The sequence below is a fragment of the Staurois parvus genome, unplaced genomic scaffold (assembly GCF_062004578.1).
Source record: "Staurois parvus isolate SC_StPar_1 unplaced genomic scaffold, SC_StPar_1.0 ptg000059l, whole genome shotgun sequence".
Lineage (NCBI taxonomy): Eukaryota > Metazoa > Chordata > Amphibia > Anura > Ranidae > Staurois > Staurois parvus.
In genome coordinates this window covers 6,938,290-6,966,269 of record NW_028317855.1, presented here as the reverse complement: position 1 = coordinate 6,966,269, position 27,980 = coordinate 6,938,290, and the positions used below count along the sequence as shown (strand labels likewise).

Below are 27,980 nucleotides of genomic sequence, written 5' to 3'. Positions count from 1 at the left end.
ATCGCTCACAACGGACGGGTGGTCTTGGTCTTCCTAACTTTTGGCTATATTACCTCTCGGCTCGTTTTGCGCAATTATCACAATGAGCTACTATTAACTCTCAAATCCCATGGATCAAGTTTGAGTCTCAGTCGATACGTCCTTTTTATTTACCGGGAATTTTATGGTCTAACATCTCCCCCCGATCGCTTATTTTTCATAACTCCATAGTGACCCACTCGCTGACACTTTGGTCCAAACACAAATCTAAATTGAGTTTAGTCTCTCCTATTCCCCCAGGTGTGTCATTTTTTGGTGATCCTACTTTTGTTGTAGCCTTTTCTTCCCCTCACATGTTTCGTTGGTGGTATGATCGATCTTTTATCAGACTATCTGATTTCCAAAGAGGAGGATCTTACATTACCTTTGATATGCTGCGCGTGTTATTTGATGTTCCTCTTCGTGAGTACCTTCGTTATAGACAGATTAGGCACTTTTTTAATGCGCACTTTGGCCTTACCCCATCCTCTCCGATTTCCTTTTTTGAATGTATCAGCCGTGACTCTCCCAGGGGTAGGGGTCTTATTTCAGATCTTTATCACCAATTTTTGATCTGTCTTTTTCATGCTCCCCCTTTGTACAGACAAAAATGGGAGGAAGATTGTGGTATCACTTTTTCAGATGAGGATTGGGATTCCATGGTGGATAATATATGCAAGAGCTCTAGATCTCTTTCGGTTCGTGAGACGGCCCTTAAATTTCTAACCAGATGGTATTATACCCTGTCAAGACTACATGTATTGTTTCCACAAACGTCCCCTTTATGTTTTCGGGGCTGTGGTTGCACAGGTACTTTGGTTCATATATTTTGGGATTGCCCGAACATATCTTTGATCTGGCGTAGGATTTATGAGGTGGCTGCCTCACTGTCGGGTACCCCGATACGATTGTCCATGCAGACCTGTTTATTGGGGGCCCATATCCCAGGGGTCTCTGATGCCAATCTGAGATTGATACATACATTATGTATTGCCACTTTATGGTTTATTACCCTACATTGGAGGTCAAATGTTGTACCCTTGGACTCCGTTTTACACAGAATTGACTCTGTAATCCTTATGGAACGTATTCATTATACCCTACTGGATAAGATGCACTTATACGATAAAAAATGGGAGTCATGGAGAGATTGTAGACATTTATTGCATGCTTAATAATATCCCCAGAAAAAGTTGGCTGACATATACTGTTGACAGATGTATCACTCAACCTACTTTATCGTTTACGTATTTCATGCACTCGTAACTTCCTCCTTTCTTTTATCTTCTTTGTTATGTTAATATACTTTTATGTATTGTACTTTTCAAAAGTGCCTTGTTTTTGCTGACAATATCACTTTTAAAATGTGCTGTTGATTTACTGTCTACTCATGTACAATAAAATCGTTTGTAAACAAAAAAAAAAAACTCAGCAAAGCATGATCCAATTTGCTCTTGCAGGGAAAAAAATTCCTTCCTGATCCCCCGAGAGGATATCAGATATTCCCTGGATCAACTTTACCTATAAATGTTAGTAACCAGTTATATTCTGTGTGTCTAAGAAAGAATTCAGGCCTTTTTTAAAGCAATCTACTGAGCTGGCCAGAACCAACTCTTGTGGGAGTTGTCAAGGTCCTACCTTTTCCCAGAGGTTATGTTACTCCATGTGCTGGCATCCATCTTGGATTTCTACTGAGCATGTTGGGAATCCTTTATGCCTGTGTGGCTGATGACATATAAGCCTGTGGTCCGCACATGCTCTTTGCACTTGTGTCTTGTGTCTTTGTGTTGCTATTACTCTGTTCTGACTCTCGTGACTCTCCTGGAATCTGACTCGGCTTGTGACTCGACTATTCTTTGTGTTCTCCTTTGATCTGACCCTCTGTTGCTGAACCCGGCTCGTGACCTGTGATTCTCGTCTGCTGTCCTGTACCGTTTTATCCTGTTGTTGTTGACCCGGCCTGTCTGACTACTCTATTGTCTTTTCTACCAGCTACACGCCATTGGCGGCGGCCATTACCGCAACTGAGGTGTCTCGGGGGCCGCGACCTGGTTCCTGGCTGCGTCAAGTCCATCCCCACCATCAGGGGCCCTGGTGAAGGGCAGCCTGGGACTTAGACTCCGCGCCGTGAGGGACTTCGGTCTGTGGGTGGTGGTTGTCGTCAGCCAGTGCATTACATTGTTTAGGCCTGCCTGTCCGTTCCTCAGCTCCTGCCCTGACATTACACAAGTGCCATGAACCCTGACGGTGCAGGCACGCCTTCGCTCCCAATGCTAGTCGCCAGACTCGATCAACAGGATCACCTGTTGGATCAGTTCGCTCAGGCTTTGCAAACTCTGCTTGCACGCACTGCACACCTTGCTCCTGGTGCTATTAGGCCGGTAGTCACTCCGGTGGTCTCTCCCGCTGCTTCTCCGCTTGTTGCGTCCACCACCTCGGCTGCTGCATCGGCTGTTTGCTCGCCTTTCCGAGGGAGAGCGGGCCGCTCGGCATCGGGAGGGTTGCTGCCTGTACTGTGGCCTTGGTGGGCACTTTCGGCAGTCTTGTCCGGTCCATCCGGGAAACGCTCGCACCTGAGATCATGTCGGGGACAGATCTTGGATGGAGTTTCCTCGTCCCCGGCATTCTGCAAGGATAAGCCACTGATCACCGTTGTCCTTTCTTGGACGGAGGGCTCGATGGCGGCCCAGGCGTTGGTAGATTCTGGGGCCAGTGGGTTGTTCTTGGACAGCTCGTTTGCTGCACAGCACTCCATTCCCCTGCAGGCTCGTGCTACCCCATTGGTTCTCGAAGCAATAGATGGCAGGCCCCTGCAACCGCCGCAGGTTACCCACGAGACTCTGCCGATAGAAGTAGCCATTGGGGTTGTTCACAGGGAGTTGGCCTGTTTTCAGGTGATTTCTTCCCCACACTATTCGGTGGTTTTGGGGTATCCCTGGCTCCAGAGGCACAATCCAACCTTCAATTGGCAAACAGCCGAGATTCTCTCATGGTCTCCACAGTGTGGGGTCGGGTGCATCCGTGGGCCGGTTAAGGTATTGTGTGCCTCCTCGGACTCTGCATTGCCCACCGACTATGGGGAGTACCGGGACGTGTTTGATAAGGTACGCGCTGGTGCCTTACCGCCGCATCGTCCTTACGACTGCGCCATATCCTTGCAACCCGGTGCCACTCCTCCACATGGCCAGGTGTACCCTCTCTCGGTTGCAGAGAATAAGGCCATGGAGGAGTACTTGTGGATGCGCTTTCCCGGGGGCACATTCGTAAGTCTACTTCTCTAGCAGGAGCAGGTTTTTTTTTCGTAGAGAAGAAAGGTGGGGAATTGAGGCCTTGCATCGATTATAGGGGTCTCAATCGGATACCCAATTCCTTTGATTTCTGAGTTGTTTGACCGCCTTAAGGGAGCAACAGCCTTTACCAAACTCGACCTTAGGGCGGCGTACAACCTCGTACGGATCAGACAGGGGGATGAGTGGGAGACCGCGTTTAACACCAAAACCGGGCACTATGAATACCTGGTGATGCCCTTCGGGTTGTGTAACACGCCCGCGGTTTTTCAGGAGTTCATAAATGATGTCCTTCGTGATTTGTTGCAGCAGTGCGTGGTGGTTTACCTGGATGACATCTTGGTTTACTCTACCTCCATGGAGTCCCATATCCAGGATGTCAAGCGGGTGCTGCAACGATTACGTGAGAACGAACTCTTTTGTAAACTCGAGAAGTGCGAGTTCCATCGATCTCAAGTTGCCTTTTTGGGCTACATAATTTCCGTGGAGGGATTCTCCATGGACCCTCAGAAGGTTGCGGCGGTTCTGCAGTGGCCTCGTCCCAATGGTCTTCGGCCCATTCAGCGCTTTCTGGGTTTTGCCAACTACTATCGGAAGTTCATAAGGAACTTCTCCACATTGGCAAAGCCTCTCTCTGACCTAACTAAGAAGGGGAGTAACCCTCACGAGTGGCCATCCGAGGCCATCGTAGCTTTCGAGGCTCTGAAAGCCGCCTTTGCTTCGGCTCCGATTCTTTCTCATCCCAATCCTGGGTTGCCCTTCGTCCTCGAGGTTGATGCTTCCGAGACGGGAGTAGGGGCTCTCCTGTCTCAGCGTCGGTCGCCCGATGGACCCCTACTTCCCTGCGGGTTCTACTCCAGGAAGCTTTCCTCTGCAGAGTGCAACTACCAGATTGGAGATAGGGAGTTGTTGGTCATCATTCTGGCTCTCAAGGAATGGAGGCACCTGCTCGAGGGTTCCGCGGTTCCGGTCCTCATTCTTACCGATCACAAGAACCTGACTTATCTTTCGGAGGCCAACAGATTGACACCCCACCAGGCCAGATGGGCTCTGTTCTTGTCACGCTTCAACTATGTGGTTTCATATTTGCCTGGTTCCAAGAATGTCAGAGCTGATGCGTTATCACGGCAATACTCTGAGTTGTCCAGGGAGGACTCTGAGCCAATCTCAGTTATACCTCCAGATCAGATCCTGGCTGCCATTCGCACCAGTCTGACCTCTCCTCTTGGGGAGCAGATTTTGGCGGCTCAAACGGACGCTCCTTCCGGGAGGCTGGAGGGTAGATGTTTCGTACCCGAGGGATTGCGCAACCGCCTGCTGTATACCTACCATAACGCCAAAACTGCCGGGCATCCGGGGAAGAACCAGCTGTGCTGGGTCGTCTCTTGCTTATTCTGGTGGCCAACCCTCCATGCCGACATTTCCTCTTATGTAGCGGCATGTTCAATCTGTGCCCAGAATAAGTCTCCACGGCATCTCCCTTTGGGTCTTCTGAAACCCATTCCCAATGAGGAGCGTCCTTGGTCACACCTAGATATGGACTTTATTGTAGACCTCCCGGTGTCTGGGGGTCATACGGTCATCCTCATGGTCGATCGGTTTTCCAAGATGTGCCATTGCATTCCACTCAGGAAATTACCAACAGCGCAAGAACTGGCCATTGTCTTTTCCAGGGAGATTTTTCGCCTGCATGGGTTGCCTAAGGTGATTGTCTCAGACAGCGGGAGTCAGTTTGTGTCCAGATTCTGGCGCACCTTCTGCTCCCAGTTAGGTATTAGTCTCTCCTTTTCTTCAGCCTACCACTCGCAGTCCAATGGGGCTGCGGAGCATTCCAATCAGGCCTTAGAACAATTCCTTCGGTGTTATATCTCGGACCATCAGGACGATTGGGCCGATCTCCTGCCTTGGGCAGAGTTTGCCAGGAACTCGGCGGTCAACTCCTCCTCCAGGATGTCTCCCTTCATGGCCAACTATGGGTTCCAACCCGCGGTATTACCTGAGAGGTTCTCACCACAGGACATTCCGGCTGTGGAGAACCATCTTGCTGCTCAGCGTTCTTCATGGGGGCAGATCCAGAGGGCCTTGAGGGACTCAGCTCAGCGCCAGAAGTTCCAGGCTGATCGCAGACGGTTGCCCGCTCCTTCATACCAGGTCGGCGATCGGGTGTGGTTGTCTACTCGCAACCTCAATCTTCAGGTGCCCACACCCAAACTAGCTCCCCGTTTTGTCGGTCCTTTTCGCATTCTCCGCAAGGTGAATCCGGTGGCCTATGCCCTTGCCCTTCTGCCTGGGATGCAGATCTCCAATATCTTTCATGTATCCCTGTTGAAACCTCTGATCTGCAATCGCTTCACTACCTCTCTGCCTCGGCCCCGTCCCATCCGGGTTGACGGTCATGAGGAGTATGAGGTGAGCCGGGTCCTGGACTCTCGATTGGTGCACGGTTATGGTCCCGAGGAGCGTTCCTGGGTTCCTTCCGCGGATGTCCATGCTCCTGCCCTCCTCCGCGCTTTTCATACCCGCTTTCCTCAGAAACCTTTTGTTGAGCTGCGGAGGGGGAGGGGCCCTTGAGGAGGAGGTACTGTCAAGGTTTTTATTTATACTATTATTTATGTATATTATTTATACTCTACTGTATTTTTATTTATACTATTATGATCAGGGATTAATATAATCCTGATTTTAATTACCCTTTTAATTGCCATTTTGTTAACCAATGGTATTGAGGTATGTTGAGCAAACCATTGGTGCTTTATAAATACTGTATAATAATAATAATGTTGACCACGAGATGGCCTTTTAGTTGCTTATAGGATTCATTGTATTTATTGTAATCAATTTGGAATATCCATCTCATATACCAAATGTATTATTTATCCAATTTGGCACCAGTATTTTTGTTTTATGATCTTAACAAATTTAGGTCTAACTAGGTCTTCTTGTCTGAGTCTCTTTCCCCGTAATTGGAGTTAGGGTTGGTAATTCAGCTTCAGAGCGAGGCTTGGTTTTGGATACATAGTTACATAGCTAGTCTGGTTGAAAAAAGACAAAAGTCCATCCAGTCAAACCATTAAAAAAAAAAAGAAGGTATAATCCTATACCCACAACTGATCCAAAGGAAGGCAAAAAACCCAGCAAAGCATGATCCAATTTGCTCTTGCAGGGAAAAAAATTCCTTCCTGATCCCCCGAGAGGATATCGGATATTCCCTGGATCAACTTTACCTATAAATGTTAGTAACCAGTTATATTCTGTGTGTCTAAGAAAGAATCCAGGCCTTTTTTAAAGCAATCTACTGAGCTGGCCAGAACCAACTCTTGAGGGAGTTGTCAAGGTGCTACCTTTTCCCAGAGGTTATGTTACTCCATGTGCTGGCATCCATCTTGGATTTCTGCTGAGCATGGTGGGAATCCTTTATGCCTTCAGGTCTCTGAGGTCCATCCCCCAGAGGGGTGTGGCTGATGACATATAAGCCTGTGGTCCGCACATGCTCTTTGCACTTGTGCCTTGTGTCTTTGTGTTGCTATTACTCTGTTCCGACTCTCGTGACTCTCCTGGAATCTGACTCAGCTTGTGACTCGACTATTCTTTGTGTTCTCCTTTGATCTGACCCTCTGTTGCTGAACCCGGCTCGTGACCTGTGATTCTCGTCTGCTGTCCTGTACCGTTTTATCCCGTTGTTGTTGACCCGGCCTGTCTGACTACTCTATTGTCTTTTCTACCAGCTACACGCTATTGGCGGCGGCCATTACCGCAACTGAGGTGTCTCGGGGGCCGCGACCTGGTTCCTGGCTGCGTCAAGTCCATCCCCACCATCAGGGGCCCTGGTGAAGGGCAGCCTGGGACTTCGACTCCGCGCCCTGAGGGACTTCGGTCTGTGGGTGGTGGTTGTCGTCAGCCAGTGCGTTACATTGTTTAGGCCTGCCTGTCCGTTCCTCAGCTCCTGCCCTGACAGGAGTCTATTCCACATTTTCACAGCTCTCACTGTGAAGAAACCTTTCTGTGTTTGGAGATTACATTTCTTTTCCTCCAGACGTAAAGAGTGCCCCCTTGTCCTCTGTGATGACCTCAGGGTGAATAACTCTACACCGAGTTCACGATATAAACCACTGATGTATTTATACATGTTGGTCATATCCCCCCTTAATCTCCTCTTATCAAGAGAGAATAAATTCAGTTCCTCTAATCTTTCCTCATAACTGAGCTCCTCCATGCCTTGTATCAGTTTGGTTGCCCTTCTCTGTACTTTCTCCAGTTCCCCAATGTTCTTTTTGTGAATTGGTGTCCGAAACTGAACTGCATATTCAAGATGAGGTCTAATGATTTGTACAGAGGAAAAATAATCTCTCACTCTCTGGGGTCTATACCTCTTTTAATACAAGAGAGGATTTTGCTAGCTTTAGAAACCGCGGCTTGGCATTGCGAGCCATTAGTAAGCTTGTTATCTACCAGAACTCCCAGATCCTTCTCCACCATTGATTCTCCCAGTTGTACCCCCCCCCCAGTATGTATGATGCATGCATATTTTTAGCCCCCAAGTGCATAACCTTACATTTATCAACATTAAACCTCATTTGCTACATAGTTGCCCAATTAAACAGTACATTGAGGTTGGCTTGAAGACATCCTGTAAGGACGTTATTCCACTGCACAGCTTGGTGTCATCTGCAAAGGCTGAAATTATATTTTTAGTCCCAGACCCTATATTGTTTATAAATATATTGAAAAGGGTCCCAACACTGGACCTTGGGGTACACCACTAACAACCCCAGACCATTCAGAGTATGAATCATTAACCACTACTCTTTGAATACAATCTTTTAGCCAGTTTTCTATCCATTTATATACAGATTTTTTTCAAGCCCGTAGACTTTAACTTACACATTAGCCGTGGGGAACTGTGTCAAACTCTTTTGCAAAATCCAAGTATACCATGTCCACCGCCACCCCTCTGTCCAAGGTTTTGCTCACCTCCTCATAAAAAGAAATCAGATTTGTTTGACAACTTCTGTCTTTCATGAATCCATGCTGTTTGTTGCTTAAAATATTTTTTTCCAGCATGAACTCATCTATGTGGTCTTTATTAAATTTTCCAGTATCTTCCAAACTATAGAAGTTAAACTAACAGGTCTATAATTACTTGGTAAAGATTTTGACCCCTTTTTAAATATTGGCACCACATTGGCCTTACACCAATCCAGTGGTAATATGCCAGTCATTAAAGAGTCCCTAAAAATTAGAAATAATGGCTTTGAAATGACAGAGCTCAAATCTTTAAGGGGCTGTGGTTGTATGCCATCCAGTCCAGGTGCTTTATTCACCTTTATTCTGTCTAAATATTTTTGGATCATATCAGTTGTGAGCCAATGTTGATCATCTGGAGCTGTGTCAATACCATGCCCATACCATGCCCATTATGGACAAGAGCTCTCCCATGCTCCTTTGCATACACAGAGCTGAAGAAGGTATTTAATAAATTTGCCTTCTCTTTGTCCCCAGTCACCCACTCTAGATTATTTTGTAAAGGGCCTATATGCTTGGACTGGGCCTTTTTACTATTAACATATTTGAAGATTTTTTTTGGGGTTGGTCCTGCTATCTTTTTCAATCTGTTACTCATTTTCAATTTTTGTGGCCTTCATTTCCTTTTTGCATATTCTGTTATATTCTTTCTAATGTTTAAACGATGATAGCGTTTCTTCATTTTTATATTTGATAAAAGCTCTTTTCTTATTATCTTGTCAAGGTCCTACCTTTCTTCAGATGCTTGTGCATCTCCATGAGCTGGCATCCATCTTGGTTTTCTGCAAAGCATGGTGGGAACCTTTATGCCTTCAGGCTTCTGCGGCTCCTCCTCAGAAGGGTGTGGTTGAGCACATTTAAGCCTGCTCTCTGCAAGTGTGCTCTGCACTTGTGTCCTGTATGTTGCCCTGTTGCAAGCTCTTGTGTTGTTCCCATTACTCTCCTGGTAACCGACTCGGCTTGGACAAGACTACTCTCTGCGTTAACCCTTTACCTGACCTCCCGTTGCTGAACCCGGCCCGTGACCTGAGTATTCTTTGCCTACCGTCTAGTACTGTCTGCTCCGTTGTTATTGACCCGGCTTGTCTGACTACTCTACTCGTGTTCCCATCTAGCTCCCACCAGCTGTACGCCATTGGCGGCAGTCGTTATCGCAGCTGGGGTCACTCGGGGGCCGCGACCTGGTCTCAGGCTGCGTCAAGTCCATCCCCACCATCAGGGGCCCTGGTGAAGGGTAGCCTGGGGCTTAGACTCCGCGCCCTGAGGGACTCTGGTCTGTGGGTAGTGGCTGTCGTCAGTCGCAGTGTGACCGTACCATAGGCCTGCCTGCCCATTCCAGCGTTCCTGCCCTGACATTTCTATAGCTTTTTTAACCTTGGCCGTAAGCCATATAGGTTTGATTTGTAGCCTTTTAAACTTGTTGCCCGTGGGAATTTATTTTGCAGTGTGTTCACAAACAGTCTTTTTGAAGAACTCCCATTTCTGTGTTGTGTTCATTGATGCCAATATTCCCTCCCAGTCTAAGTCTTGGAGAGCAGCTCTCAGCCTTGGAATATTAGCTCTCTTTAAACTGAACGTTTTTATTTTTCCCGTATGTGCTTGCTGTTTATGGCTAACAATAAATGAAATCATGTTATGGTCACTGCTACCCAGATGTTCTTTTATATGGCTCTGCATGGTTTGAGATTACCAGGCCCAGCAGAGCATCATTCCTATTTGGGGCCTCTATGAACTGTACCATAAAATTGTCCTGTAGTAGGTTTAAAAATGTTTGCCCTTTAACTGTTCCTGCAGTACCATTACTTCAGTCAATTTCCAGGTAGTTAAAATCCCCCATTATTATCACTGTCCCAGCCCTTGCAGCACTTTAGATCTGTGCAAGGAGCTGAGTCTCCACCTCCTCATTAACACTGGGAGGCCTATAACAAACTCCAATGATTACCTTTGTAATATGCACCCCCATGTGCAGTTCCACCCATAATACTTCAGCCTCATCACACTCTCCATCAACTAGGTCCTCTTTCACACTTACTCTGAGAACACTTCTCACATAGAGACAGACACCACCACCATTCCTATTTACCCTGTCTCTCCGAAGAGAACATAGCCAGGAATATTAATGGCCCAGTCATGTGAAGAATGAAGCCAAGGTTTCTAAGATGGATGTGAAAGAGAGGCTTGGTTGCGATTGGTTTGTTTCCTACTCATGTGGCTTCCCATATTTCTGGATGTGTGTTCATATGTAAGTGCATTTTCTTTCTTCTAAATAAATTAGCTTTAACTTACTGCTCTATGGGAGGCACCTCTTTATTTTCATAATAGTATATGTTGACCCCATAACATCGGGACGGCCTGAGGAGCTCTGGGTGGTGCACGTGATCTGATCTGAGACACGAGTCTGGACGGGATTATATATATTGGGCGTGTATTGATCCCCTATAATTAAGGGGTCAAAGGATGTGGTAAGCCTCCAATTTGATATCACAGTGGTGCAAATTCATGTTGGTGGTTATTTTGGAATGAAGATTTTTCATTATGCATCACAGAAAAAAGGAGACTGTTCTTTACACTCTATAAGGACTGTTTTATTTATGTTTATTCAATTTATTTGTTGTTTATGGCAATGGTTTAGTCTTGAGCACTTTCTTGTTTTTCCTCTATTGGATTTATATTATTTGTATATTATTCAGGAATTTTTTGAGGTATCTATATTTCATTTAGCGCAACATGAGTTTTTTATTTAACATGACCATATTTGGTCAATTACATTAACGGGATTCCAAAATAGTGACATTTTCAGAGACTACAGACAGAAAAATTGGACAGTTTTGCAAGACAACGTTTAAACCTTTATTGATAAGCCACTATTTTAGAGGAAGAAAGCAAGAAGATTTCATCTGGAAATAAAAAAATATGTATTTTCTGAAACAAGAAAATAAAAATTGTACAGATTTGCAGAACAGTATGTACCCCTTTTTTTGCTAGGAGGCACTTTCAGAGTGAGAAAGCAAGCAGATTTCATCCAGAAATATTAAATTACACCATATTTTTTCTGAGATGAAAAAAAAATGTTACAGATTCGCTGCCTAGAATGTTACCCATTTGAATTGGATACAATTTCAGAGGGAGAGAGCAGGCAGAGTGCATCAGCAAATAAAACAATTACATTGTATTTTGCTCAGATTTTAACAGTTTTCAAGCCTTTTTGATAGGCTGCAATTTGGTTACACTATTTCATTGAGACACAGTATATGTGAAAAATGTGCTATGTAAGCCCTATTTTTAACCACTAGGGGACCGCCCACAGTACATATACTGCGGAAAAGTGGCCCCTGTGCGCAGGATCATGTTTCTAAACGTCATCCTGTTTACGGTGTAGGGAGCGCGTGAGGTGCACAGCCGCCCTACCCGTGGCGCCGATCACAGCCATGGGTGTCAATCACAAGATCACGGCCGGTAATTACCCGCCAGAGCCCGGTAATTGCTGGCAAACACTGACAGGGAGGAAAGCTACATTGTTTTCAATGGAGCTCTCCTCCCTGTCAGTTCTCAGCACACTGTTCCGGATTGCTGAGTTCAGCTTTCGGGAACAGGGAAGTACACACCCCTGCTCCCTAGTAAAAACACCCCCCTCACAGTTAACCCTTTGATTGCCTTTTAATGTTAACCCCTTCTTCCCCAGTGCCATTAATACAGTGTCAGTGCTTTTTGTTTGCACTGATCACTGTATTGGTGTCACTGGGGATGTCAGTGACCCCAAGTCAGTTCCCTCCCAGTGTTAGAATATGTCTCGCAGTCCCACCATAAGTTGCTGATCGCCACTATTATTAATATAAAAAACAAAATCCAGTATCTATACTGCCATTTGTAAATGCTATAACTTTCACGTAAACCAATTAATTTACACGTATTGGGATTTTTTTTTAGCAAAGACATGTCGCAGAATACATTTTGCCGAAATTTATGACGAAATTTTTTACTGGACGTGTTTTATAGCAAAAAGTCCAAAATATTGTTTTTTTTCTCAAACTTGTCGGGCTTTTTTTTTTTATAGTGCAAAAAATAAACAACTCACAAGCAATCAAATACCACCGAAAGAAAGCTCAATTTGTGGGGAAAAAAAGGACATAAATTTCATTTGGGTGCAGCATTGCATGACCACACAATTGTCAGTTAAAGTAACGCAGCGCCATAACACAAACCGCTTCTGTAACCACCCTATAGCAAAAATACTACTACAGGGCAGCACAGGTGCCCAAAATCACATATATATATATACATGATTTGCGCTCCTGTGGTTTTCACGCCCCTCCCAGATAGCATCAGATTGCCCGCCAGTTCACCAGTAATCACATTTGACCCCTTGATTGCCAGGAACACGCTCATACACAATAAACCTCCATTGCTAGTATAGTGTCTGAACGGATCAATATCTTTGATCAGATCAGCACTATACCAGCGTTCACATTAGTATAGTGTCCCAAAAAATGCATCATTAGCAGGATCAGCACTGGCACCTGCCAGCAACTGCGTTTAGCCCCTATGCTTACCCCTCCCCCCTTCTCCCCCAGCAAATGCATTGTCAGTAGGTCACTGTCACTTGATACATTGCACACAAAACTGCAGTATTCGTAGAATCAGGCCTGAACTCTGTTAGCACTTGCCGGTAAATTTTGATGACTCTCATATGCAGCAGAGTGCCAGTACTAATGCCACGCTACATTTTGGTGAACTGGCGAGCACCAGCGGCCTAGTACATCCTGGTCTTTCACATACCAGCACTGCAGTATCACTTGGTGACGTGGCGAGTCCCATAAGTGCAGTACAAGCTGGTGCGATGGCGAGCACAAGTATTATAACGCAACCACCAAGAATTCGCACATAGGCCTGTAGAGCCCATGGTATCCTTCCGGATGTGCTTGCAAATCCCAATAGGGAGCCCACAAATTCTGCAGCACCTTTACTTCCCCCATTCACTGCCCCACCCAGAATTCAGGTAGAAACAGCAAAATTAACTACTCCCCTTAATTTTTTGGAGCTGTTTTTCAAGGAAGATGCATCTGTATGCATTGATTGTGGATCAAAGCAATTTATATGCACAACAATTTATCACCGCCAACACAAATTCAGACCTTGCCAAAACATTCGCATGGCAACCCATTACGGTTTCCAAATTTAAATTTTTTTTGAACATAACCCTCAACATGGGCATTACTAAAAAAAAATGAATTGCAGTTGTATTGGTCCACAGACCCGATTCATCATAAGCCTGTGTTCCCTGCTGCCATGGCCAGGCATAGATATGAGAGTATAATGTGTATATGCATTTCAATGACAATACACACTGTCATCCTCCAAGTGACCCTGAATTTGACCAGCTCCACAAAATTAGGCCCCTCGTAAATCACCTTAACCAAAAATTTGCAGATGTCTAGACTCCCCAGCAAAAAATCTGTATTGATGAGTCCCTCATTAATTTTTCTGGCCACCATGCATTCAAACAATTTCTCACTAGCAAACATGCCAGATATGGGGTCAAGATGTAAAAGACCTGTGAGAGGGCAACAGGCTATACATAGAAGTTTCAGATCACATGGAGCCCCCCGGATGCCCAGATTACATGGGGAGCAGTGGCAAGATAGTTTGGGACTTGGTGTCATCCTTTTTCCATATGGGGTACCACTTATACGTGGACAATTTTTATTCAAACGTGCCACGATTTAGACATTTGTACAATCTTGAAACTAGCGCAAGTGGCACAGTGCAACCTAATGTGTGCCTACCATTAGAAGTGGGTGGATGCAGGACGGTATATTCTAATGGTGGGCATACCACACAATTTTTCTGGCAGAGATTTCTTCTTTTTTTTCATTCAGCCCACAGACTGATACAAAAAAAAAAAAAAAAAAAAAAAAAAAAAGAACATAGCATATATACCCAACAAGGACTAGCGACGTACTGGTACATCACTGGACTTTAAATGGTTATACCAGGATTATTCCTACAGCTGCAGGCATCATCCTGGTATAGTTTTTTTCAGCCGGTGATCGGCTTTCATGTAAAAGCAATCCTAGTGGCTAATTAGATGCAGAATTACTTTTACAAGCAGCGGGAGATGATGCCCCCTCCCCTGTTGCCTTCCACGGCCTTCTCAGGCAGTCCCGTACCATCGGGGGAACCTGAGAATGCAGCCGGTGTTTCTGCCAGCTGATCATAGAGCTGATTGGAGACCAGAATGGTCTGCGATACTTTAAATGTTTTCAATATTAAACCTTTTCTGCCATATAGCTGATTGCCCCTTTTTTGAACAAAGCCTTCTTGTAAAGTTGCTATATCCTAGTTATTGCCCTGCTTAGTTTTGCATCAGCAAGCACTGAGATTGAACTATTTATTCTGATCTTTAAATCGTTTAAGAACAAGTTAAACAGAATTAGTCCCAAGACAGAGCCCTGGTGCACTCCGCTCACAACTCCAGACCATTCAGACAATATGCCATTAACCACCATCCTGTGAACATGCGCCTGCAAGCAGTTTTCTATTCAGGTATATACAATGTCATCAATGCCAAAAAACCTTAATTTGTAAACTAATCGTTTGTGAGGTACTGTATCAAATGCCTTAGCGAAATCTTGATACACTACAAGCACATAACAGCTTACTTCCTTGTAGAAGGTTAAATATTAGTCTGGCAATAATGGTTCTTCAGAAATCCATGTTGGTTACCACTAATGATGCTATTTCCATCAGCAGATTCTTGAATATGATCTTTTATCATTCCTTCCAATAGCTTACAGACTATTGATGTTGGGCTGACACATCTGTAGTTTCCTGGTATTATCTCAGCCCTTTTGTGAATATTGGAACCACATTTGCTTTTCACCAATCTGCTGGGACCATTCTTGTCAGTAAACTATCCTTAAAGTTAAAAATAATCTGGCTATAACATGGCTAAGATCTTTGGGAACTCTCAAGTGTAAGCCATATGGCTCCTTCAACTGTAAAAAAGCTATTTTACATTTGTATCTGAAAGTTTTCTTATTGATCTCTATATCTTAAAAATTTGAATTAACAGATTATACATAATCAGGGAATCAATGTTAGCCCATATCACAGCGCATATCCACAAATATTCTTGAATAAGGCAATTGTCTAATATAGACCCAAAAGAAGGAGACAAACAACATCAAATCCAAATAATGGGGGAGCATCATGCAGAAACATTACAATATGTAGATTATTTTTGTGTGCAGAAGCACCAGAATGCAATGCAAACATTAAGAAGCTACATAGGAATGGACCCACAGAAATAACTGAACAATTTTTACAACTGAGAAACAGATGCAAAAACATTTGGTGTTCGGTATTTATAAAGCCCACAAATATGTACAGTATCTCACAGAAGAGAGTTCACCCCTCACATTTTTGTAAATATTTTATTATATCTTTTCATGTGACAACACTGAAGAAATGACACTTTGCTACAATGTAAAGTAGTGAGTGTACAGCTTGTATAACAGTGTAAATTTGCTGTCCCTTCAAAATAACTCAAGCTCTTTTTATTATACTCTCCAGTATCTTCCCAACAATAGAAGTTAAACTATCATGTCTGTAGTTTCTTTGATCCTTTTTTAAATTTAGGCACTACATTGGCCTTACTCCAATTCAGAGTTACCACACCAGTCATTAAAGAGTCACTAAAATTAGAAACAATGGTTTTGAAATGACAGAGCTCAATTCTTTTAGGATACGTGGGTGTATGCCATCTTGTCCAGTTCCTTCATTTACTATGCTCCTATGCTTTCCTCCTTTACCTCAGATGAAATTAATTGCAGTACGTCCTCTTGCAGCAAGTGTCTGAAGCTGTGCTTAAATAACGGAGTAAACTCCTCCATGCCAGTTTTAGGTGTAACTGTGGATGAGGAGTAAGTACAGGGTGTATTTGCAGCTGCAGATGACATTATGCTACTCTGCGCCTGGAATAATGAGAATGAGGATAACGAGGGCTTGGTTATCCACTTCACTACCTCATCCATGTACTCTGGCTGTATACTATGCCCACTGCCAAAAAACATGGCAGATGTGCCCTGCCTCTTGATGGTGTGTCTATCATGCATTATTGTTTGTTTACCTTTAAATAATTTTGTCTCTCCTTACTCTGTAGCTAGGAGATGCTCTCTATTCATCGCGGTCCTAATTTTTGTCCTGAGCATTTGTAATTACTGGAGATACTGTAGACATACTATGATTTTTTTTTATCTATTTGATGTTCATCTGTCTGCACAAGTTTTCAATTAAAGCTTTCTACGATCTGCAAGATGTCATTTGGATCAAGTCACTGTCTAAAAATGCTACTGAGATTGTAAGTTATAGCTACTATCTCACCACAACTGGATCAGGTATAGAAATCACATTTGCAATGCTTAGATTGGGGAAACAGAACAGTCAGTCAAAAAACATTTTAGCTCCAGTCAAAAAAATTATCTCGCTCCAGTCAAATAATTTAGCTCCACTCAAAAAAAAATCATCTATAGCTCTGGAATATAGGTGTTCTTTTATGAAACAGAGATCAGCGGCGATCCTGAGGATCATTGCTGATCTCCTATCATTAGTGGTTTAGGAAACTGAGATAATCAGCAGAGAACATGTTCTCTGCTGATCATCTCAGCACACAGATGGCCAGTATATGAAGGAGCAATGTCAGCCCTTCACTGGCGATCTGTGTTCTCCCTCCAGATTCCCCAGCTCGAGCTGGAGAATGAGGAACCGCAAACGAAGCAGCGATAATTTACCGCTGCTTAGTAAACAGTGTTTGACCGATCTCTTACTGTAATCTCGCGAGATTTAGTAAAAGCAGCCGTTTTCCAGTGTTTGTAGATCGTTCTCCCTTCATTCGGAGAACTGATCTACACCACTTCATAAAAAGTCATTTACAGGAGAACTGTGTTTTCCGAGAATGCTGGAGGACTGAGCAGCGGTCATTTACCGCTTCGTGATAAAAGGACACCGTACTGTGAGATGAGCTATGGACACTGAATATACAGCAGCTTAAAACAAAACTATAAGTAAAACATTTTCTTTCATTTTGGATAGTGTAAGGGAGGGTTATAACCCTTGTCAGTTTAGTTTTTGCCATCTGTGTCCGATTGGTGAGATTTACCTCAATTCCTGCTCCATAGCCAAAACAGGAAGTGAGAGATAATCCCCACAAATTAAGAGAATACCCTGGGGACCCCCAGGCCACCAGTACTAGTGCCCCTTTTGGAAAATGTCCCCTCTATTATGTTTCTGGGAACACTTTCAATGATAATGGTAAAGAGGGCAAATAGGGAAGGTGAATCTCCCTATTAAAGGCACAGACTACAATATAAACCTGATAGGTGTACATTACCAATACTACAGTGTTAGCCTAATGGAACTATTATACAAGTTGTTCATTATACATGCATACATTGGAAGCTGCCTGCATTACTACATGCTATTCTGATTTCCACTTATAAGAGCAAGCTGCTAGTGAAAGGGAAGGACATAACAGCAGCAGACACTCAATCACGTTGTATGCATCATATTCCTCACACTCTCTCCCAAAACTTCAGTTCCCAGCCACAGCAGCTAGTTCCCTCAGCCAAGGTCAGTACATCATGCTCATCACCTCTCAAGACAATCTACCTGCTCATCTCTCAGTACACCACGCTTTTGCACTTCAGCAAACTGTAGACACCGCTATGCAGATAATAGACAACACATTTTACCATGAGGCTAGTCAATTACCTCCTACCAAGTACACTGCTCCACAGCTGCAACCCAACGCAGCAATCGACTCTGAGCCAGTGTCATGTATGAGTGCCTTTGCACTAAAATACCAAAGTTGTTCAATCTCAGCACACCAGTCAATGCAACTAACTTTATTCCACATGCAACTGTGCATCCAAAGTCTGAAAATGCAGACATGTCAATGTTTGCTAAATACATGCTCCACAAAGAGCCCACCAGGAGCAGCCTCACTAAGTTTGATGAGACATACAGAGGCATGAAATCCACAATCAGTGATCAAGATGTCACAACTACAGAAGAACTAGATCTGCTTATCAGGTGGCTAGGTCCTCAATCCACTGAACATATCAAAAAACTGAAAGCAGCTCATATTGGTAATCTTGCCACAGGTCTAAATGCCGCTGGGGGTAGATGTGAGCATAGTTGAGACAGCCCAGAAGTCATTGAGGATGCTTTATTTAAAAGGTTGCAAACATTCCCAAAAATTCTGGCACACACATTCTAAAGTTTTAAGAGCTTAGTGACCATCTCTTGGATTGTATGCTCTTTAAGGCCTGGGACTGATGTGAATCCAAGATATGCAATGTACTGTGGCACTATGTAAATACCTGTAATAACAAAAATGTATTTATTTATTTATTTCAGGTACTTATATAGCGCCGTCAATTTATGCAGCGCTTTACACATATATATTGTACATTCACATCAGTCCCTAACCCTCAAGGGGTGTACAATCTAAGGTCCCTAACTTACATTCATACATACACACATATTAGGGCCAATTTAGACAGGATCCAATTAACCTACCAGCATGTCTTTGGAGTGAGGGAGGAAACCGGAGTATCCGGAAAAAACCCACGCAGGCACAGGGAGAACATGCAAACTCCAGGCAGGTGGTGCCGTGGCTGGGATTTGAACCAACGACCTTAGTACTGCCAGGCAGAAGTGCCAACCATTTAGCCACTGTGCTGCCCAAAAAATTAATAATACAGGATTTATTTCAGAGTGGTTGGGCTATGACAAAAGGTATGAGGGCATTATATCTACACTGATAAGACCGCTAAAGAAATGCTCCACACTGCCCAGATTAAGAAAGGATCCAGATAACTCCAACTGATGTCAGCTCTTCTAGACTGAAGAATTTACAGGGGTTCTGGGTCATCTTCAACCCTTCATAACACTGTACTGGGTTAGTGTGAACATTACATGCAAACAAATTGTCTATGTTTAATTGGTCTCAGCAGTCTCCTACCCCAAGGCCCAGTAGCAGCTGTATGGGTGGTAAAATTATAGCTATGCATCTGCTTTAGCAATTTTTGGGATAACCTGGTTGAGAAAGGATATTGTATACATTATGTATCTATATTTGAGCTTAAATTACCTGAACTTCTTTTATATATTGCTCTAAAGCCTCAGAATTCACCATATGAGTCATGTTCTTTCTGATTTCCTCCTCTAGAGCCCTCACTTCATGGTATGTTTTCAAGATCTTACTTCTTTTTGAAACAAATGTTTGCTCTTCATTCGGAAGACAAAACTGCTTCTTTGATTTCTCTTCTTGTGAATCCAATGGATAATCTATTTAAAACATAACAAAACAAATTACAAACAGGAAAATGCATAAATAAAAGATGCATTCAACATAATAGTGTAAATGTGATGCATTAACAGCAACTAATGTTATTCTAAGTGCTAAAGCTTAGAGATGATCTCAGGCATCCACTGAACTCATCTTTATTATTGCACCATATTGCACAGCACATTACGATATAAAGAGAGACAGTATAGTTACAATACAATAAAATAGAAGAGGGTTTAGAAGGCCCTGCTCCTAAGAGCTTACAATCTAATAAGGTGGGGCAAGTGGTTAAAAAGGTAATAACTGTGAGGGATGAGCTGATTGAAGAATTAAAAGTCCAGTTGTTAGGTGGAGGTGGAATAGGCTTCTCTAAAGAGATGAGTTTTCAGGGATCGCCTAAAGGTGGCCAGAGTAGGCGATAGCCAGGCAGATTGAGGTAGAGAGCTCCAGAGGAAGCTCAGGGGAAGCTCTGGAAAATCCTGGGGATAAGTATGGCAGGAAGGGATAAGAGAGCTAAATGATCAGGAGGTCTTGGGAGAGTGGAGAGGACAGTTTGGGTGATATTTTGAAAGAAGATTGGTGATGTAGCGCAGGGTTTAGTTTGGATGGCTTTGTATGTTGTTGTTAGTATTTTGAATTAATTTAGCTGGGCAATTAGAAGCCAGTGGAGATATTGGCAGAGAGGGGTGGCAGACACTGAGCAGTTGGTAAGGTAGAGGACTCTGGCAGCAGCATTCATGATATACTAAATAAGCAAGTCTTTAGCTATGGCAGTTGAATGAGAATGATTCACTACAGTTTAGCACATGGACTGGAGATGGTGCAAATAACAAATAAGCATACCTTGCAATAATCACTTGTCCCTCTGGAAGGTTTTACCACTTTCATGACCAGGTCATTTTTTTTCTATTCGGCACTGCACTACTTTGACAACATCACAGTCATTGAACACTGCACCCAAATGAAGTTTATACAATAATACTTATTCTAATAAAAGCCAAAAGAGACTGGGCACGCCATAAGCACTGCCATGGCTCTGTACAGGCATTGGGAACTTTCCCGTACCTGTCAGCACCTGTGGTAGTGAGCCCTTGTAGATACTTAACTTGGGGTTCCCCAGGGCACGGAGTCTAAGCCCCAGCCTGCTTCTTCACGAGAGCCCCTGATGGTGGGGATGGACTTGCAGCAAGCTGGGACCAGGTAGCAGCCGCCAGGTAAGCCCAGCTGAGGATGAGGAGACCGCTCGCGGGAGCAAAGTAAATGGGAGGAGACAAACGGAAATCCGATAGACTAGCCGAGGTCAGGACAGGCAGAAAACAAGCACAGTCAAAGAATGAAGCCAGGATCGGTACACAAGTAGTCAATGCAGGATACAGGCAATAGCAACACACAGAAGCTCCAACAACTAGGAAGTTGCTCAGGTAAAGTGGCCTAGACTGAGCATGTCTTATATAGGCAGGCAAACAAGGAGGCGGGCCAGGAAGTGATGGAAGGGAAGGGAAGGAAATAAAACCCAGAGAACAGAAGACGCCCATAGATGAGCACAGACAAACACACATGTGAAGGGATCAGGAACAGCACTGCAGCAAGGAGGTACGAACACAAACAAGAAACTGCAGGCTAACTTGTAACAGTACCCTTTGGTAACTGTGCTGTGCCCTACGAGAGGGTGCATATATTTGTATGACCGACAGGAACAGGTTAATAGAGAAGTTGCAAGGATAAATAATGACAATAATCTGACTCTAAAAATTAGATTATGCAAAATGTCAGTAGCATAAATCAAAAGCCTTCCTTTTACAATGTTATTAAGTGGCACCTAGTTTGTGTTGCTTCTTTGGACCTAAACACAGCTTCTGGCAGATCAATGGCAATTGTCAGCAATAGTGTGTGTCCCCCCACCCCCACTTGACTGGCAAAGTGGTAGATCACTTTAACCACCTCCCGCCTGCCATATAGTAATATTACGGGCGCAAGGTGGTTCTCTCGTTCTGGGATTATGTCATATGACGTCCTCCCATTCTCACTGCGCATGCGAGGCTCAGGGAGCGCACAGCGCGGTGATTGGCCGAGGGACACAGCGGATCACCGATCATGGAAAGAGCCGAAGATGTCGGCTCAGTCATGTGATCAGCTGTGTCCAATCACAGCTGATCACATGTAAACAGGGAAATGCCGGTTATCGGCATTTCTCTCCTCTCGAGCTGTCACGCTGACAGCTCGAGAGGAGAGGAGAGCCGGTAATCGGCTTTCTGCGGAGGGGACATGCACACTGATCATCAGGGCACTTCAGAGAAAGAATGATTCAGAGAAAGACTTTACATATCACTCGTCACCTCATAAATCCTATTCGAGAATAGATTATTTCTTGACCGATTTACAACTTCTTCAAAATATAATTAAAGCGACCATTCATCCTATGACCTGGTCAGATCACGCGCCCATATCCCTAAGTATAAAAGAGAATTTAAAGTTTTCACCGGTATTCCTGTGGCGCAATGACTCTTCTATGTTCCTCAGTTCTAGTAGCCATGCTCTTATCTCTAAATTGTTACAGGAGTATTTCACTGTGAATGCCACTTCAGACACGGATGTATTTAACGTGTCATGTGCACATAAGGCCGTATGCTGAGGTGTGATGCTCCAGTTGGCTTCCAGGGAGAAGAAGCGCAGACAAGGTGCTCTGTCGGACATTTTAGCTAAAATCGCTAGTTTGGAATCCCAACATAAGCAGAATCTGTCAGCTACAGTGCTACAAGAGTTACAGATTCATAGATTAGCCCTTAAGAAACTTATCTTACTCCACCATGAAAAATATCTTTGAAGGGCCAAGGCTAATTACTACACCCAGGGTAATAAGGCCGGTAAGCTTTTGGCCTCTTTCATCAATACTAAACAGGCAAAAGCCAAAATCCCTTCTATGATAGATCCCATTTTGCTGAAAAAAGTTTTCCATCCTTAACAAAATCCATAACAAAATTGCTGAGGCATTTCGAGCATACTATGCTCAATTGTACAACCTCAAAGATGACCCAAACACGCATCAACCTACCCCTGCTCTTATTGAGAGCTTTTTTGAGAGTCTCCCTTTACCTAAACTGGATCAGTCTAAATTGGAGATTCTGAACCAACCTATATCAGATAGTGAAGTGAGAACTGCCATTAAAGCGTTGCCAAAGGGGAAATCGCTTGGGGCGGACGGGTTCACTGCAGAATATTATAAGGAATTTCAAGAGTGTTTAATTTGTTGCGAATTGCCGAACTCCATAAGTCGCAAACTGTATTTTTGGCCCTGGATGCTGAGAAGGCTTTTGATAAGAGTTCAATGGCGATATCTTGACTTTACTCTTGGCAATTTTGGTATGCAGGGGTACATTAAATTAGCTATTACGGCATTATATACTGTCCCCTCTGCGCAAGTTTTACTTCCAATGCTATGTCAGATACGTTTTCAATTACCAACGGGACTAGACAGGGATGTCCTCTCTCCCCTATCATTTTCTCTTTAGCGATGGAACCCTTGGTGACAGCTATTAGATTGAACCCCTTGATCTCCGGTATACAGACTGCACATATGGCTCACAAGATCAGTCTATTTGCGGATGATGTTATTCTCACTGTGAGGGACCCCTTGACTTTCCTGACAGCAATTTCCTCCACCTTGGATACGTGTACTATAAACTCAATATTACCAAATCTTGTACGCTTCCTATCGGTATTTCAAGGAAAGTTTTACAAAGCCTGCAGGATAGGTTCCCGTATAGTTGGTCCTCTAAAAGTCTGGACTACTTGGGTATTCGTGTATCCTTTCCCTCTTCTAATATGTTTAGGGATAATTACGAGACACTGCTTCAGGCACTTTTAAGGGAGTTGGAGGCCATTGGGAAAACAGAGCTCTCCTGGTTGGGTAGGTTAGCGGCCTTTAAGATGCTGATCCTGCCTAAACTTTTATACTTTTTCAGAACAATTCTGATCATCATTCCCCAGTCATACTTTCGTAAAGTAGATGTTGCGTTGAAAAAATATATTTGGAATGGGAGGAAAGCTAGAATTCCGTTTTATGCTCTCATTAAATAGAAATCTAAGGGGGGGGGGGGTAGGTCTCCCTGTAATATCCACCTATTACTATGTGGCATTATTGGATCAACTCCAGCTTTGGTTTCTGCCCTCAGATAAGTTATGGGTACAAATAGAGAGGAGTACAGTCCCGGCTCAGGACCTCCAGGCATTATTATTTGCAAAAGTTATCGCTCCGAAGTTAATTCGTACCTATCTTCCTTCGATCTCGGCAACTTTGGATGCCTGGCTACTGGGTCTATCTAAATCTGCTTTAGCTTTCCCTAAAATGAGGCGGGTCTTACCATTGGCAACCTATGACCATATCATCCCTAATCTTAATACGAAGCCTATGCAAGATGCAGGTTTTTATACTATTTCAGATATCACTGCTCTGCAGTCCAGAGGAAGCCTTTATCCATATCTTCAGATCCGGGCTTATCTTGGTGCCACTCCCAAGGCATGGGTGGAGGTGGATTCAAAGATATGGCAAGCTGTGACGAATCCATTGGAACTGAAGAAGGGAATATCATGGTTCTACAAATTTTTGCAACATGATTCAGATAACTCTGTGTTAACGTGTGTGGGTAAATGGGAGAGAGATCTGAATAGATCTTTTACTCAAGAGGACTGGCAAGTGGCTTGGTCCTGTAATATCAGTCTTTCGAAATGCACTAATCATTGGGACAGTTCCCTAACAATTCTACATCGCAGCTATCTAACCCCATTTAGACTCTCAAAACTTTATCCTGATGCATCTCCTTCTTGTTGGAGGAATTGTGGTGGTATTGGCACTTTAAAACAAAAAATGTGTGTGTGTAACTTGCGAGCCACTAAAATATTCCTCTGGATCGCGAACATTTATCACATACTTAAACTGTGTAAAAAAGACCATATAACTAAAAAATGTTGCGCTCCCAATCTCTAACAAATGTATAAATTAGTGACTTCAAATTATATATCCATGAAAAACAAACAATATACCATACATAAATAAATGAATATCAAGTTAAATGAGATGTGAATCAAATAAAATAAAAAACAGTCCCATTATTCAAATAATAGTCCAAAAAAAGGGATTTGTGATGACGTGATCCAAACACACCAATTGTGACTTTTCGTGAATCCTTAAATCATTAAAGATGTGCGCTCACCTCCTTACAAGCCTAACAGATAGGCTTAATACACTTTTTGTTCACATACATGGAACCTGCTAGAATTTGATGCAGCATGGAATGGATGTTGGATACCTCCTATGTACTCCACAGTGCTTCTCTCCTTATACACTTGTTATCCCTGCAGGAATCTCTCCCTCCTTCAGCTGCTCAGGATCCCCTGCTCAGTCCTCTTAGATGTTCCTCGGTGTCATGAAGCAAAAAAAGAAATGTGGACATAGCGCTTTATCCTTATAAGACTTGCCTTTATTTAAATGATCAATATATGCACTCACATTAAATAAAATTAAAAAGCGCTTTGGTATTAAAAAATCCTTTGGCTGTGTGTGCCCCGCACAGCGTGTATACTCGCCGTATGCTCCCTGGTATTCCGAGTGATGTCTTAGCCCCACCCCTACGCGTTACGAGATAGGTCATGTGGCTTCATCAGGGGGTTGTAATCGTACAGTCACTGCACTCAAACAGCTTTATATATCCCATCACCGCCATTTTCCCGGAGACAATATGGAAGTGGCCATCTTTTTTAGGCCAAACAACATTGCAAACAGCACAGGAAATTCATTGTTTGAAACATTTGTTTCAATAATACAGATAACTACGTATCGCTCGGCTAGACAGATACAACAGCGATGTCTTACGGCTCATACAGGCTGAATATCTCTATACACAACAAATAATCATATATAATTAAAAAACAATAATAAAATTAATAGAAAATTATAAAAAAAAATAAATGATAACATATAGCATTATTTCTAATGCAATACATTTTAAAACTACTGAAGTTGATTTTAAAATATTTTTTCTTTAATTAATTCCCATTATTCATATTAGACCTAGGGATAATCCCTCACGGTCTCATAATGAATGATATTATTTAATTAACTAATGGCTCGTAACATATAACCAAGTAATGAAACCTGCTCATACAAATGGTTCTGATCTTATTTATACATCACTAATAAAGCATGAGAGATTAAAATCCTTATTCAATCCTCTTGGTGCTAAACTCCCTAATTCATATATCCAGAATGATTCTTTCTTACTAATTTCCCTTATTAAATTGTCACCTCTCCAATCTAGGGTATGTTTAACTATACCCCAAAATTCAATTTTATCTACTTCTCGGTTATGGTATTTCCAAAAATGTAGAGATAAATGATGATACTTCAAACCAATACTGATGTTATGTATATGCTCTTTAATGCGTTCTTTTAAACTTCTTTTCGTACGACCTATATAATATAGGTTGCACGGACATTTCAGAGCATACACCACACCTTTGGTATCACAAGATATAAATTGATCAATATTGTAATGTTTTCCATTCCTTGGATTAACAAATTATTGCCTACATTTTGGATTACCAAACGTTCTTTTACAGCTGTAACACCGACCACATTTATAAAATCCAGTACCTTGGAAGAAACTAAGTGTATTACTTATTATTTTCGGGGGTTCTAATACATTTTTTACCACACAATCTCTAATATTTGGTGCTTTTTTATATATAAATCTGGGTTTCTCCTTGACAATAGTTTTTAAATCTTTGTCCAATGTAAGTATACCCCAATGCTTGGTTATGATTTTTTGGACGTCTTTATATTGTTTAATATATGGTAACACTATAAAAAGAATTAATAGAAAAAGAAAGTAGAGAAATAGAATTGGTGGATAGAAACAGGTCATTAGAAAGTAAGAATCAGATAAATGTAGAAAATAATGATATATCTATACTGTTACCATATAATAAACAATATAAAGACGTCCAAAAAATCATAACCAAGCATTGGGGTATACAGTACTTACATTGGACAAAGATTTAAAAACTATTGTCAAGGAGAAACCCAGATTTATATATAAAAAAGCACCAAATATTAGAGATTGTGTGGTAAAAAATGTATTAGAACCCCCGAAAATAATAAGTAATATACTTAGTTTCTTCCAAGGTACTGGATTTTATAAATGTGGTCGGTGTTACAGCTGTAAAAGAACGTTTGGTAATCCAAAATGTAGGCAATAATTTGTTAATCCAAGGAATGGAAAACATTACAATATTGATCAATTTATATCTTGTGATACCAAAGGTGTGGTGTATGCTCTGAAATGTCCGTGCAACCTATATTATATAGGTCGTACGAAAAGAAGTTTAAAAGAACGCATTAAAGAGCATATACATAACATCAGTATTGGTTTCAAGTATCATCATTTATCTCTACATTTTTGGAAATACCATAACCGAGAAGTAGATAAAATTGAATTTTGGGGTATAGTTAAACATACCCTAGATTGGAGAGGTGACAATTTAATAAGGGAAATTAGTAAGAAAGAATCATTCTGGATATATGAATTAGGGAGTTTAGCACCAGGAGGATTGAATAAGGATTTTAATCTCTCATGCTTTATTAGTGATATATAAATAAGATCAGAACCATTTGTATGAGCAGGTTTCATTACTTGGTTATATGTTACGAGCCATTAGTTAATTAAATAATATCATTCATTATGAGACCGTGAGGGATTATCCCTAGGTCTAATATGAATAATGGGCTTTAATTAAAGAAAAAATATTTTAAAATCAACTTCAGTAGTTTTAAAATGTATTGCATTAGAAATAATGCTATATGTTATCATTTATTTTTTTTTATAATTTTCTATTAATTGTATTATTGTTTTTTAATTATATATGATTATTTGTTGTGTATAGAGATATTCAGCCTGTGTGAGCCGTAAGACATCGCTGTTGTATCTGTCTAGCCGAGCGATACGTAGTTATCTGTATTATTGAAACAAATGTGTCAAACAATGAATTTCCTGTGCTGTTAGCAATGTTGTTTGGCCTAAAAAAGATGGCCGCTTCCATATTGTCTCCGGGAAAATGGCGGTGATGGGATATATAAAGCTGTTTGAGTGCAGTGACTGTACGATTACAACCCCCTGATGAAGCCACGTGACCTATCTCGTAACGCGTAGGGGTGGGGCTAAGACATCACTCGGAATACCAGGGAGCATACGGCGAGTATACACGCTGTGCGGGGCACACACAGCCAAAGGATTTTTTAATACCAAAGC

The 27,980-nt window shown here is 42.5% G+C and overlaps 1 protein-coding gene across 1 annotated transcript in view; it reads right to left on the bottom strand.

Moving 5' to 3' along the window:
- CUNH6orf118 (chromosome unknown C6orf118 homolog) overlaps positions 1-27,980 on the bottom strand; it is a 107,306-nt gene that overhangs the window by 27,031 nt on the left and 52,295 nt on the right. The window contains exon 7 of the mRNA XM_089668649.1: positions 19,480-19,676. Within this exon, the coding sequence (XP_089524775.1) occupies positions 19,480-19,676 (197 nt within the window). The remainder of the gene's footprint in view (positions 1-19,479; positions 19,677-27,980) is intronic.